We start from the raw sequence: 15,022 nt of genomic DNA, 5'->3' as shown, positions 1-15,022 counted from the left end.
CACCTAACCAGGTAGGTGTGGAGCCAGCCTGTGCTCTCGGCATGCATCCTGGACCTTTTATGTGGACCTTTTATGGAGGAAGAAGAGTAACCCCTATGCATATATGGAGGTGCATTTATGTCTGTGAAAACCTATCTGGTGGCAGCACAAAGGACTGAATCAACATACTCATTTCTCGCTTGTCATCGCAGAACTTGCTCTGCACGTAGAAGCAGCTTAGAGACAGCTAAATCAGTATGTAAGAAACAATCAAATCAAAGTGGACTGAGGCAAGGATTACTGGATTTAAGACATATAATAGAGCAACTGTGAAGGAGGATTAATCTATTTCATAGGGAGAAGAAGGGACATTTGGATCCCGGTATAAAGGGGAATTCTTAAGGCTATGATCTCATGCCCAGGAAAAAGACATGCCCAGAGAGGACCAAAAGGGCTTTCTGCTTTTGCCTCAGGCTGATCTTGGTACGACCACTAAGCTCTGAAGGAGTGCACCAGCCAACACAGAGTCAATTTGCAAAGACTGTGCTTGCATTGGTTTATTTGTTTTGTTAGCTCCTGGCACTCAAGGAAATCTCTGTCATGAATACAAAGTGGATAAAACTGAAGGAACAGACATCTCAGGGAATAACTTTCAGTGTTAACACACATTAAAATATGAAATGCACAGAGTTCAACAAAAGATTACACGAAAAACCAAGAAAAGGAAATGATGGACCATCCAAAGAAAGACTATAAAATATAAAACATCAAAAAGAATACATGAAAAAGACCAGACTTTGGACATACCAAACAAAGACTTAAAAAAATAAAAAATCTTAAATAGGCTTGAAGAGATCAAGAAAAACATGGATAAAGAACTAAAGGACTTAAGGAAAACAACATAAAAACAAAATTAAAATATCAATAAAGAGAAATTATTAAAAGGAACCAGAAAGAGCAGAGCTGAAGACTATAATAACCAAAATCAAAAGTTTCCTAGAGGGGTTCAATAGCAGCTTGGAACTGGAGAATAAAGCATCAGTAAACGTAAAGAGAAGAGAATTGAAATGAGAAGAAAGAAAAAAGAATGAAGAAAAGTGAACAGAGCTTAAGAGATCTGTGGGACACTACCAAGTGGGAGAAGAGAGAGAAAGGAGTAGAAAGAATGTTTTGGTAGAAATATTCCAAAATTTAAAGAAATACACAAATATAAACATTCAAAAAGCCCGAAGAACCCCAAAAAGTTTAAACTTGAAGAGAACCATACTTGGACATTATAATCAAAATGCCAAATGCCAAAGCCAAAGAGAGAATCCTGAAAGTTACAAGAAAAGCAACATGTTATGTACAAAAGAGCCCCAATAAGATTATTTGCCAGTTTCTCATCAGAAACCATAGAGGCAAGAAGGCAGTGGGACAAAATATGCAAAGTGCTGAAGGAAACTATCTATTAATCAAGAATTACATATCCAGTGAAACTCTCTTTCAAAAATGAGGGTGAGAATAAGACATTCCTGGATAAACAAAAGCTGAGAGAGTTCATCATCAACAGATCTCCTCTACAAGTAATGCTAAAGATAATTCTTCAGACTAAAAGGAAAAGACACTAGACAGTTGATTGAAGCAGCATAAAGAAGACCTGTGGTAAAAATATCCACATGTGTAATTATAAACACCAGTATTATTCTATTTTTTGGTATGTAACAATGCTTTTTACTTTTTACAGAAAATACAAGTGCATAAATATTTATGTTAGATTTAATGTTTTGGACACAATAAATAAAGATGTAACCTGTGGCATAAACAACATAAAAGGGAGGAATACTGCACATGGTTTGTGTATGCCATTTAAGCTGGTATCATATTAAACGAGATTGTTTTAGATTTAGGGTGTTAAACTTAAGCCTTATGATAACCATAAAGAAAACATCTGAAAAACAGAGGGAAAGAGGAGGGACTCAAAATGGCTCTTTACAAAAAAAGATCAAATAAATACAAAAGTATGCAGCAATGGAAGTAAAGGACAGAAAAGGGATCAGTCTTATAAAAACCAAATAACAAATGTCAGAAAAAAGTCCTGCATTATCACTAGTTACTTTAAAGATACATGGATTAAACTCCCCAGTCAAAAAGCAGAGACTGGCTGAATGCATTAAAAAAAAAAAAAATGACTCAACTATAAGCTATTACAAGAGACTCAGCTTAAATTCAAAGAAAAAGTAGACTGAAAGTGAAAGGATGGAAAAAAAATAACTATATACTGAAAAAGGGGTCATTTCAAGAAGATGTAACAATTACACAAAACACACAAACACACACACATACCCCTAACAGCAAAGTCCAAAAATATATGAAGCAAATGTTGACAGATCTGAAGGGAAAAATAGATGGTTCTACATTAATAGTAAGAAACTTCAATATACCACTTTCAATAATGGTTAGAACATCTAGACAGTAGAGCAATAAGGAATAGAAGACTTGGATGATACTACAAACCAATTAGACCTAACAGACATATGTAGAACAATTCACAACAAAACAACACATATTTTTTTCTAGTGAACATGGATCAATATCTAAGATAGATCAAATTTTAGACCATAAAAAAGCCTCAATAAATTAAAAAATATTAAAATGTTATTTTCTATGGCCACAATGGCATGCAACTAGAAATCAATAACATGAAAGAAGTGGAAAGACCTAACAGACATATACAGAACACTCAATAGCAGCAGAATACATTCTTGTCTAGTGCACATGAATCATTCTCCAGGACAGATCATGTTAGTTAACAAAACAAGTCTCAATAAACTCAAAAATATTGAAATCATACAATGTATCTTTCCAGACCACAATGGAATAAAACTAGAAATCAATAACAGAGGGAGAAATGAAAAATTCACACACGTGGAAATGAAACAATGTACTCAATATACAAACAGCAGGTCAAAGAAGAAATCACAAGGAAAATTAGGAAATATCTTAAGGAGAATGGAAATGAAAACACAACATAGCAAAACTTATGGGATGCAGCAAAGGCTGTGCTGCGAGGCAAATTTATAGCTCAAAATACTTTCATTAAAAAAGAAGAAAGCTCTCAAATCAGAGACATAACCTCAAAACTGGAGGTGCTAGAAAAAAAGAGCAAATTAAATCCCAAGTAAGACAAAGAAAGAAAATAACAATGGCTAGGGCAGAAATAAATGAAATAGAAAATTTTAAAAATTGAGAGAATAAAGAAAAACAAAAGTTGGTTTTTTGAAAATATCAATAAAATTGACAAGCCTTTAGCTAGAATGACAAAAAAAAAAAAAAAAAAAAGAGGAGATGACACAAATAACTAAAATCAGAAAAGAAAAGGGGAATATTACTACTGAACCCACTGAAATAAAATGGACCATAAAAGGATACTATGAACAACTGTTATCACCAACAAATTAGATAACCTAGACAAAATGGACAAATTCCTAGAAACACTCAAACTAACTACACTGATTCAAGAAGAAACAGAAGATCTCAACAAAACAGTAACTAGTAAGGAGACTGAATCAGTCATCAAAAACCTTCCAACAAGAAAAGCCCAGGACCAGATGGCTTCGCAAGGAAATTTTACCAAACATTCCAAGAAGAATTAAATCCAATCCTGCTCAACTCTTTTGAAGAACTGAAGATGAAGAAACACTCCCTAATTCATTCTACAAGGCCAATATCACCCTCATATCAAAGCCAGATAAAGACACCACAGGAAAAGAAAACTCAGACCAATATCTCTTATGATCATAGATGCAAAAATCCTCAACAAAATATTAGCAGACCAAATCCACAGCACATTAAAAAAATTATACACCAGGATCAAGTGGGATTTATCCCAGGTATGCAAAGGTAGTTCAACACAAGAAAATCAATTAATGTAATTACATCACATTAATGTAACGAAGGAAAAAACCACATGATCATCTCAATTGATGTAGAAAAGGCAATTGAGACAATCCAGAACCCCTTCTTGATAAAAACACTTAGAATACCAGAAATAAAGGGAAACTTTCTCACCATGATAAAGGGCAAATTTGAAAAAACCCATAGCCAACATCATACTAATGATGAAAGACTGAGAGCTTTCCCCCTAAGATCAGGAACAAGACAAGAATGCCCACTGTCACCACTGTTATTCTACACTGTACTGAAGTTCTAGCCAGAGCAATTAGGTAAGAAAAAGAAATAAAAGGCATCCAAATAATAAAGGAAGAAGTAAAACTATTTATACTTGCAGTGACATGATCCCATATATGGAACATCCCCCCAAATCTACAACACAGCTACCATATCTATACAATAAATTCAGCAAAGTGACACAGCACAAGATCAACATACAAAAATCAGGAATGTTTCTATGTACTGGTGATGAACAATCTGAAAAGGAAATCAAAAATACTATTTCATTTAGAATAGCAACTAAAAAAAAAAAATCAAATATCTAGGAATACATTTAACCAAGGATATAAAGGACTTGTACCCAGAAAATTACAAAACATTGTGAAAGAAATTAAAGACTTAAGTAAATGGAAGAACAATCTGTGTTCATAGACTGGAAGACTAAACATTGTTAAGATATCAATTCTATCTAAAATGATTTACAGATTCAATGCAATCCCAATCAAAATTCCAACAACCTTCTTTGCTGAAATGGAAAAGCCAATCATCAAATTCAAATAGAATGGAATGCCAAAACTGCCTTGAAAAAGCAAAACAAAGTTGTAGTGCACACATTTCCCAATTTAAAAACTTATTCCAAGCTACAATAACCAAACAAGCAAGATACTGGCAGAAGGGCAGACAACATATAGACCAATGGAATAGAACTGAAAGTTCAGAAAGAAACTCTCTCATCTATGGCCAACTGGTTTTTTTTAAATTCAGTTTTATTGAAAAATATTCACATACAATACAATCATCCATGGTGTATGATCTATTGTTCACAGTACCATTATAGAGTTGTGCATTCATCATCACAATTTTTGAACATTTTCATTACCACAAACAAAAAAGAATAAGAATAAAAGTTGAAGTAAAAAAGAATACCCAAAACATCCCATACCCCCATCCCTTCCTATTCATTTATTTTTTTGTCCTCATTTTTCTATTCATCTGTCCATACACTGGAAAAAGGGGCTGGGAGCCACACAGTTTTCACAATCACACGGTCACACAGTGTAAGCTATATAGCTATACAACTGTTTTCAAGAATAAAGGCTAAAGGGTTGCAGTTCAACGGTTTCAGGAATTTCCTTTTAGCTATTCCAATACACTAAAAACTAAAAAGGGATAGCTATATAATGTATAAGAATAACCTCCAGAATGATCTCTCAAGTCTATTTGAGATCTCTCAGCCACTGAAACTTTATTTTGTTTCATTTTTCATCCCCCATTTGGTCCAAGATGGCTTTCTCAATCCTATGATTCCACGGCCAAGCTCGTCCCCGCAAGTGATATCCTGTGTTGCCAGGGAGATTTACATCCCTGGAAGTCATGTCCCATGCAGTGGGGAGGGCAGTGAGCTTACCTGCAGAGTTGGCTGAGAGAGAGAGAGGACACATCTGAGCAACAAAAGAGGTGCTCTGGGAGTGACCTTAGGCACAATTTTAAGCAAGCTTAGCCTCTCCTTTGCAGTAACAAACTTCATAAGGGCAAGCCCCAAGATTGAGGAATCAACCTTCTAAACTGGTAGCCTTTAATGATTGTGAGACTATCTTTAATTTCCCAGGTGCCGAAGTTTAGTATTTCCATATTTTCCCCCAGTCCCTCAAGGGGGCTTTGCAAATACATTTTTATTCTCCGCCCAAATTACTCTGGGATGTATTGGAGCTACACACTAACCTGTAAAAACCAACCAGATTTCCCTCCCTATTCAATGTTCCATGTAATCATGTTGCTTGAATACACTGACCATACAAGTTAAATTATATAGCCTGCTACAAAAAAAATGTAGATTTTGCATGTAACAAACACTTCTTCCTTTGGTGTCACACAGAAGTTGAAGTTTTAAAAACAATGTCACTATCATTCTTTATCCTTTAGTCTGATTTACCTTATTCCTAACTGAGTCCATTTTGTTCCTATCTCCAATTAAAGTCTGATCTCTTTTTTCAGACTCCTTAACATTTGCTGTTTGGGGTATTGCTGATATTCACAGCTGCTGGACTCTGGCTCTGAGTCTCAGGTGTCACACAGATACCCAAAGTTCCAGGGACCTACCAGGTTATACACAAAGAGCTCAGCATCTCAGAATTTAGAAATATCCATTACAACTCAGGAATAGATGTAACTGCTGTAAGAGCTTACAATCTAGGAAGCTTTACAATAAGCCTTCTCCTGATAATCTGTGCTCACAGACTGAACTCTCAGAGTTTGTACATTGTAGTAAGTCCATATTAGTGAGGCATTATAATGTTTTTTTCATTTCTGGTTTATTTCACTTAACATACTGTCCTCAATGTCCATTTACCTCACAACTTTACACCTTCTTGTAGCAGCTCAATATTCCATTGTATGTATATACCACAGTTTGCCATTCCATTCATTAGCTGATATACCCTTAGGCCATCTCCATCCACTGCAAACAGTGACCACTGACACCATAATCCCCACTGTGCAAATGTCCATTTGTGTCCCTCTTTTCAGTTCTTCCAAGTATATACCCAATAACCGAGTTGTAGGATCATATGGCAACCCCATGCTTAGCTTCCTGTGGAACCACCATACTGCCCTCCAGATGGGCTGCACCATTCTACTTCCCCAGGCCAACTAATTTGTGACAAGGGTGCCAAGTCCGTTCAATGAGGAAAGAATATTTCCTGAAATAACTGGATGCCGGTAAAATAGGATATCCATATGTAAAAGAATGAAAGTAGACCCCTACTTCACACCATATGCAACATTTAACTCAAGATAGATGAAAGACTAAACATAAAGAGTAAAACAATAAAACTCTTAGAAAAAACATAAGGAAACATCTTCTGAACCTTGCTTTAAGCGATGGTTTCTCAGCCTTTACACTAAAAGCATGTAAAGCAAAAGAAAAAATAGATAGATGGGACTGCATTAAAATTAAAAACTTTTGTGCAAAGAGCATTATCAAGAAAATTAAAAGACAACTTACAGAATGGGAGAAAGTATTTGGAAACCACATATCTGGTAAAGATTCACTATCCAGAATACATCAAGAACTCTTACACCTCAACAACAAAAAGACAAACAACCCAATTCAAAAATTGCTTATTTTTTTAAAAATTAGAAAACAGACATTTCTCCAAAGATGATATACAAATGTCCAATAAGTACATGAAAAGATGCTCAACATCATCAGCCATTATAGAAATGCAAATGAAAACAAGACACCATTTCATACTGGAATGGCTACTATGAGAAAAACGGAAAAATCACAAGTGCTGATGAGGATGTGGAGAAATAGGAACAGCATTGCAAAATTGTGCAGTTGCTGTGGAAAAGTTTGATGGTTCCTCAGCAAGTATGGAATTGCCATATGATCCAGCAATTCCATTCTTATGTATATTCCCCAAAGAATTGAAAGCAGGGTCTCAAACAGATACACACCAATGTTCACAGCGACATTATTCACTATTGCCATAAGGTGGAATCAATCCAAATGTCTATCAAAAAACAATGGATTAAACAAAATGTGGTACATATATACACAGTGGAATATTATCTAGTCATAGAAAGGACAGATGTTCTGATATATGCTATAACATGGATAAACCTTGGTGACATCATTTTAAGTGAAAGAATTCATACACAAAAGGACAAATATTGCATATCTCACTTTTATGAATATGCAAATTCATAAGAGTCAGAAAACAGAATACAGGTTACCAAGGGCTTGGTTGTGGGTGGGGAATGGAGAGTTACTGTTCAATTGGTACAGTTTCTGCTTGGGGAGATGGAAAATTTTGGTAATGGATGGTGACGGTAGTTCAACATTGTGAATGTATTTAACACTACTGAATTTTATATTTGTAAATGGCTGAAATGATTAATTTTAGGTTGAACATATTTTACCAGACTAGAACTACACAACCCAAAAAGTGAACCTTAATATAACCATAGTTAATAATACAACTATAATAATAATATTTCATCAGTTGTGACAAAGATACCACAATAATCGAAAATGTTAATAGGGAAAACTCTGTGTGGGAGGTAGTATATGGGAGCTCTGTAGTTTCTGCATGATTTTTCTGTAAAGCAACAACTGCTATAGTAAAAATAAATAAAAGGAAACAAGGAAATTAATAACTGATATAGCTACAACATGGGCTGAACCATGAAAACATTATGTTAAGTGAAAGAAGCCATTCAGAAAAGATTCCATTTATATGAAATTTCTACAATAGGCAAGGCTACACAGGCAGAAAATAGATTAGTGGTTGCCTAGGGCTAGAAGAATAGTGTGGGTTGCAGCAATGGTAGTGACTAACTGCTTCTATGTATTAGGTCTCCTTTTGGGATGATGAAAATGTTCCAAAATTGATTGTGGTAATGGATGCCCAACTCTGTGAATATACTAAAAATTACTGAATTGTACACTGTAAATTGGTGAAGTGTATGGTATGTGAATTATTTTTCATAAAGTTGTTATAAAACAAGAAAATTTACAGTAATACACACAAAAAGAGTATGGCGACAACATGGGAAAGTTGTTTTTTAAAATCTTAGATTACAAAAAACTTTTTTAAGTATGACACAAATCTCAAAAATCACAAAATCTGACTAAAAGTTTTAAACATTTAGATGGCCAGAAAAATGGTAGAAACATAAATGTCTCATTTAGTTGTCTCTATTGTCCAATACAGAGCATGCTAAAATATTTGTCTTATTCCTTGTATGCTAAATCCCAGTTTTAGTTTACACAGTAGGCATAAATATTTGAGGACTGAGTATTAGATAGTCTTTTTTTTTTGGAAAATAAACAAGCTTCTAAACACAGACTATAACAAAGAAATAGCAGAAATCAACAAAGAGAGCTGTATGGATGTGAAGTATAGTCAATTCTTGCTATTAGCAAGAGCTCTCAATTAGCTAATACTAAACCACTGCAAAAGTTCCTATTTACACACTCATAAACGTGTAAACATCACTGGGACACACTCCTGACCACCAGTTGTCACTTACAATTACATAAATATATATGTGTGTGTGTGTGTGTGTATATATCTCCACGTCCCAATATTCATGCTTACATACTCAATAGTTTTCACATACATAAACATATTCTCAAAACAGACACACGAGGACAGCCTCAGAATCCGTGCTCAGTTGTCAGACACACACCCACTCTCTCAACAGGCCACCCAGACCCTGACGCCACCCTAGAGGTTTGAACATTTAGGCATCTTTCTGAATTTGGGAGAGAAGGGAAGTCAAAGTCCATTGTACTCATGTATCATATCAATGTCACACTGATGGCACATTAATGTCCACTGATTTGTTGCCAGCAGTGCCAAAAATAGGCCATGAAAACTCAATGATAAGCATCCAAGGAAAATGGAAATGTTACTTGTGGTGGAATTTGATTAGTACAATGCCCAAGATTGATTTCAACTAAATTAGGCTGCAGAGCACATAGCATCTGACTGCTGTGATGTTCCAAAAGCATGTTTGTACATTAGGTGCAGTAATAGATGCATGCATGGATAACAGGAACTGTAAACAAAATTCTAACTACCTAACATACAGGGGCGTAATTTGATAAAATTCTACCTCCATGAAATTTCCATAATAAGTACATCCTTGAATTAGCAATATGTATATTTGTTTATTCTACAACCAAAAGTTAACTTCAGTAAACTACAGATTTATAAAAATACAAGGGCAGCTGTGGCACAACTCCTTTAATGAACTTCTCTAATTTGGACTTTTTAACATTAAAAAGTCCAACTGCATCATTCTACTGTTTTTTTTTCAACAAAAAGGGAGGTAATGGAGTGTTTTCATGTGTCATTCTGATGGTTCGATGAGCACATGATAAGACCCTAGAGTAAATTTTAGACAATGCAGAAAAACTCCCAGCTCCAGAGATGACTTGGCAGCATATGAATGCTAATTATGATGTGTCAGATCAGACTTCAAATTCTTAAGACTGGACTTAGAATTGCTGTAAAGACGCAAGTCAGGTCAAGATCAAGGGGAAAATAGTGCACATATTTCCATTTTCAACAAGACAAAAAATAGCACCTGAAATTTGGGCTAAGGATTAGGACCAAAGTTTGGACAGACTCAGTTCAGGAGTCCACAGGGCGCCGTGTTGACAAGCTTCCTCTACCTATGACCTTTGTCCTGCATGTCAATTTCTCCAATCCGGGCGAGCCCAGGCGGAGGAATCTAGGTCCCACCAACGCGTGCAGCTTGACCTTTGCCCTAGTTTAGTCTGAGAACGAGGAGGAGACGGAGGGGAGAGGTGCCCACGGCCCCCAGATGTGGCAGTGCCCCTTTCGCCCTAACTCCTCCATTTTCCTCCCCATTCCCGTCCAGAGTAGCCACTCACCCAGGCAAGACAGCTTAGCTAGCGGCGCCAACATGTTCACAGTAACCCGAGCGCTCTCAGTCGAACACAAGGGGAGGCGGACTGTTTGTGGTTGGCCACGGGCGCTGGACCTCTAGGCCGCGGGGGGAGCTATCACCTGCGCCGAAGCATCAGTCCCCCCACTGACGTTGGCCTCTGGGCTCAGCCTACCGGTCTGGCTTCTCGGAGTTCCCGCCTCCCTCTCGCTCCGCGCTGGCGCCCCGCATGACCCGACAGCCAGCAGAGGCTTCTGGGTCATTCGCCGAATGATGAAAAGGAAGGAGACTCCAAATCCCAGCACAGCCCCCACCTTCGGCTTGCGCGATGGGCCTGCGCTTCCGGTTGGCTCAGGCGTAGTGAGGCCCCCGAGGGTGGGTGGGTAGGTGGGATCCTTATATCCCATAGTTCAACGCGCACTCAGTATAAAGTCCCAAGAGGTGTAGCGACGCGTATGGCATCCTGGGAGTAGTGTCCTTCGCTCAGGCTTACTTGGAGCCGAGCTGGATGTTTGCGCAGGAGCGGTGAGCGGCCCGAGGCGAATTGGCTGACATCTGATTGGCTTTCCCGAAAAGTGAACTTGCGACCCAAGAGGAGACGAGGCGGGGTTTCAGGCTGGAGGAGGCGGAGCTTCTGGGCTTTGGGCGCGAGCTGTTGAAAGACAGTTGGTGTTGGCTCGGCTGCTGCAGGTTCGATACCACCGTATCAGCGGAGCTCCGTCCCAGACTTTTTCCATGGCCGAGCCTGGGGAGGTGCGTGCCTCTTCGCTGCCCCCGCCGTCTCTCTGCTCTCGGTCGTCTTCAGAGGCCTCTTTAGCGTCCTCCCCCGTCTTCCCAGTAACTTTGGATTGGCCTGTTCCGAGCAGGAGCAGCAGCCGAACAGTGGACCGGCTGGAGGAAGTGGAGCTGCAGATTGGAGATGTGAGTGTCTGTCCACAGATCCCGGTGCCGCGTGCCCCGCCGGCTTTTCTCCGAAGGCAGAATCGCGGCGGGGCCTGGGAGGGAAAGGGTATGTGTGTCCTGGGCCGCTCCTCTGTCTCCTTGAGCATATGGGCGGGGGAGCCAGCTGTCAAACTACTGCTCCACCTTTAGGGTTCCGCTTTGGATTAGTGTTGGGGAATTGAGTTACCATTCCTCGCGCCCCTCCGGTCCCTCATTGTCTCTTTATGTCTTGCGGTCTGGTTTCAATCATCAGCAGTAACTGAAACCACGTAGCTCAGTTGCAGCGCCTTGTGCTGGCACTGTCTGCCCTCTGCTCCCCCATCAGAGAACAGTTTGAATTGGGCGAAGGGTTAGCTTTGCTTTCTGTTGGTGTTGAAGAGCTGGCTGATTTCTCTCCGTGGGATTGAGAGCCCGCTGTTGTGATTTGCCATCTGCCCTGAGCCAGCTGATAATGCTAATTGTTTGCCTCAGGCCTGCTTTGTGCTGGTCTTAGCTTGGAGAGGTTAGGCACGGCCCCTTTCTTTAGTCTCTGTTGGTTACTTTAACGGTTTAGAGCAGGACTCCTATGATTGCTAGAATGCGTAACTAGTTTCTGCCAGTTGGTTTCTGCTGAATCTCGAATCCCCAGAGACTAGCACCACCCCCCCCCCCACCACCACCCCAACACACATCACCGAGTTTTAAGTGTTTACCGACTCTGAGTGGGTCAAGTGGAATAAGGTATGTAGGGAGTAACTTTCCTAAGAGAATTTTGTGAAATAGAACGTGTATTCACCTTCCTGTGAGTTTAGAAACTGGGGAATAAGCCGATTATCTCATTACTCAAAAAGTATTTGTTTTTATTTTAAAGATGACTAAGAAGTGCTGATCCAGCTTTTATCTTTGCTGGAACAAGACTGATTGCAAGTAAATATGTAGAATGAAGTGCTGATGTGTTATCTGGGAACAGTGTTACTTTATGTCATGGCTGAAGGAAACAGTTGATTAAGAAGTGAGTTTTCCACCAAGAGTTGGATATTATCTGTCTTTGAGCCTGTGTTTTGATTTTGTTGTTATTTGTCAGAGCCCGGAGTATCTCTTTCTGGTCCCTACATATTCATGCTCTAGAATGCCCACAGGTAAAAGCAGTGGAACAGTGAGGACCTTTTTTACCCAAATATTAGTAAGACTTGTTTGTGATGAAGACCTTCAGATACTTCTGGTACTTAATGTCAAGGGGTCTAAGTCATCTTGGTGAACTAAATGAGACTCCTGTGTATTTTCAATAATAATAATAAAATCTGACTTGTCATGTCTCGTATATAATGTATCTTTTTCTGGCAGACATATTTCCTCAAAGCTTATTTCATGTTAAGAAATTTCTTACGTGCCCTGAAAGAGCCTGTGTTTTAGTTTGGAAATTTTTACTTTAAAAGCGAATAACTCTGGCATTGGATTCAAGGTTTTAAGGTATTTTTAGACTATTTATAAAATGAGATGAGAATTTTAAAGGTAAACTTCCATTTGTCTTTTTTTTTTTTTTCAGGCAGCATTTTCACTAACCAAACTTCTTGAAGCCACATCTGCAGTATCAGCTCAAGTGGAAGAGCTTGCCTTCAAATGTACAGAAAATGCACGTTTCCTTAAAACATGGAGGGACCTCCTGAAAGAAGGCTATGATTCTTTGAGACCTGACAACTGATTTGGCATGATTAATTAGCTATTGAAATAATGACTGTGTAATTATTCAATTTTCCATATATATATTTGCACATGTATAGGATAATTTCTTTCAAGCTGTTCTGGGTACTCGGAATGAAATTTTCTTGGTTTTGATTTTTGTGAAAGCAGGTTACTGATATTTTTGTTGATAGCAAGTTTTTGGTATGAAAGTTAATTTCATTAGATAATTAATATTTATAATGCTACAGTGCAACCAGTATTAACTAGGTAGGCCATTATTAATTTTACAAGAAGATTCCAAGAATGGCAGAGTTTGAGGGGACGTTTTAGTGTAGCCTCATTTTATGGACCAAAGTAGGTAACTGTGATTAAATTTGCCAGTGGTAGACCCATCTCCATCAAGCTAAGTTCCCTAGAGCTGATGATGGTGTCTTAATTACCTCTGTTATCTCCAGCACCTGAAATAGTTTGTTAAATAAACAAAACCTTCACTGAATGTGTGTTGGATAAAAGTTAGCCAACATGATTAAAGCTATTTTTTTCCTCCGGTTTTTAGCATGAAGACTAATTATTTATCTACTTTTTAAAAAAAGGTCTTTTTTATGAGGATTTGCACTTTGATGATTGCTTTTTAAAATACATGATGGGTATTTTTTTCCTTATTATGATTTTTTTTTTTTTAAGTCTTTAATTCAGAAAATGAAAGCCGGTCTGGAAAGAATGCATAATTTTCTCTATTTCTGTGGTTAAGTGCTTTTACAGTTAATGTTTCCTGTATTTGATGTATTTATATATTTGATTGCTGTCTTAAAAGTGCCTTGTTAGAGTTAGGGTTCTAAACTGTTGCATTTGGAGCACTGGAAATTGTTTATGTAACAATTCTAAAGAAGTTTTTTGTTTCTAATGCATCAAGTTTAAATAGTGTGATTGTTTTCATGTTCTTTGACCTTACTGATCCTTGTTTTTTACTTCTCCTTTATCTTATATATTGCTTTTGTTTTGTTTTGTTTTGTTTTTGATAGTTTGTGTCATATGTGTCAATTAAACCAACTAAATCTCTACATTGTAACTTCTGTGACATTTTGATAGGAGCATCTTAATTCTTTGTATATATGGAAATGTGTACAGACAATATTCTAAAGTCCCACATTGGGGCTATGAAAGGGGACAAATGGATGGGCAATGAATAGTTTTGTTTAGCATATTAGGTCACAGTTCTTAATTATGAGTTTAAGTTAAAGATCACACACAGGCATGATTTCTGTACCAAAGAGATGCTTATTTTGATATTAGAAAAATATTTTTTCTTATGTATCTTGAAAATAGCAGTTGTTAAAACTTGCAGAAATAAACTCCTTGAAAACAAATTTTATTTCCATCTCTTTTGATTCATTTTTAAAAAACTTTTAATTGAAATATTTCAAACATACTAGAAAGGTGAATAATTTAAAGGACATCCATGTATTTTTACCATGCAGATTTAATCAATAAATGTTAGCATTGGCCATATTCAGATCCATTTATATTTATTTATTTTTATAGCATTTTATAACTTATAAAACAGTGCTTATATAAATATTCAAACAAAGTTGCTGGAGAGCATACAATTTCCAAAAATGTCCTGTATTTTTGTTACATTTAGTTGTCTTAAGGATGCACTCAAATCAATGGTAAAATGCAGACATTCTGACTCCCTAACACAGGAAGCATATTTCGATACCAGTTCCTGGCACTGCCAGCTGAGGGACCCACCCCCAAACCCAGGATAAAGTGGTGAAACAGCTCATTATTCTGTCTCCTCACAGTATTTACACTGATATCCACTTTGCACAGTGTCAGCTATTACCAGGATGTCAGAAAAACA

At 37.6% G+C, this 15,022-nt stretch overlaps 2 protein-coding genes across 3 annotated transcripts in view; one reads left to right on the top strand and one right to left on the bottom strand.

Moving 5' to 3' along the window:
* The window catches only part of ETFDH (electron transfer flavoprotein dehydrogenase), a 44,978-nt gene extending 33,882 nt beyond the window's left edge, over positions 1–11,096 (bottom strand). The window contains exon 1 of one of the 2 annotated variants that reach the window (XM_037830902.1): positions 10,730–11,096. In XM_037830902.1, the coding sequence (XP_037686830.1) occupies positions 10,730–10,961 (232 nt within the window). In that variant the 5' untranslated portion in view covers positions 10,962–11,096. Of the gene's footprint in view, positions 1–10,540 lie in introns of both variants that reach the window. The other variant, XM_037830903.1, reaches the window with a different exon arrangement.
* Positions 10,804–14,525, top strand: C3H4orf46 (chromosome 3 C4orf46 homolog). The gene is made up of 2 exons (XM_037830906.1): positions 10,804–11,475; positions 13,022–14,525. The coding sequence occupies exons 1-2, from the start codon at positions 11,290–11,292 to the stop codon at positions 13,175–13,177; spliced, it is 342 nt and encodes a 113-aa protein (XP_037686834.1). The 5' UTR covers positions 10,804–11,289; the 3' UTR covers positions 13,178–14,525.
* Positions 14,526–15,022: the final 497 nt, after the last annotated feature.

The sequence above is a fragment of the Choloepus didactylus genome, chromosome 3 (genome assembly GCF_015220235.1).
Source record: "Choloepus didactylus isolate mChoDid1 chromosome 3, mChoDid1.pri, whole genome shotgun sequence".
NCBI classification, from domain to species: Eukaryota; Metazoa; Chordata; class Mammalia; order Pilosa; family Megalonychidae; genus Choloepus; species Choloepus didactylus.
The sequence above is the reverse complement of the archived record's forward strand: the minus strand, read 5'-3'. Positions and strand labels throughout refer to the sequence as shown.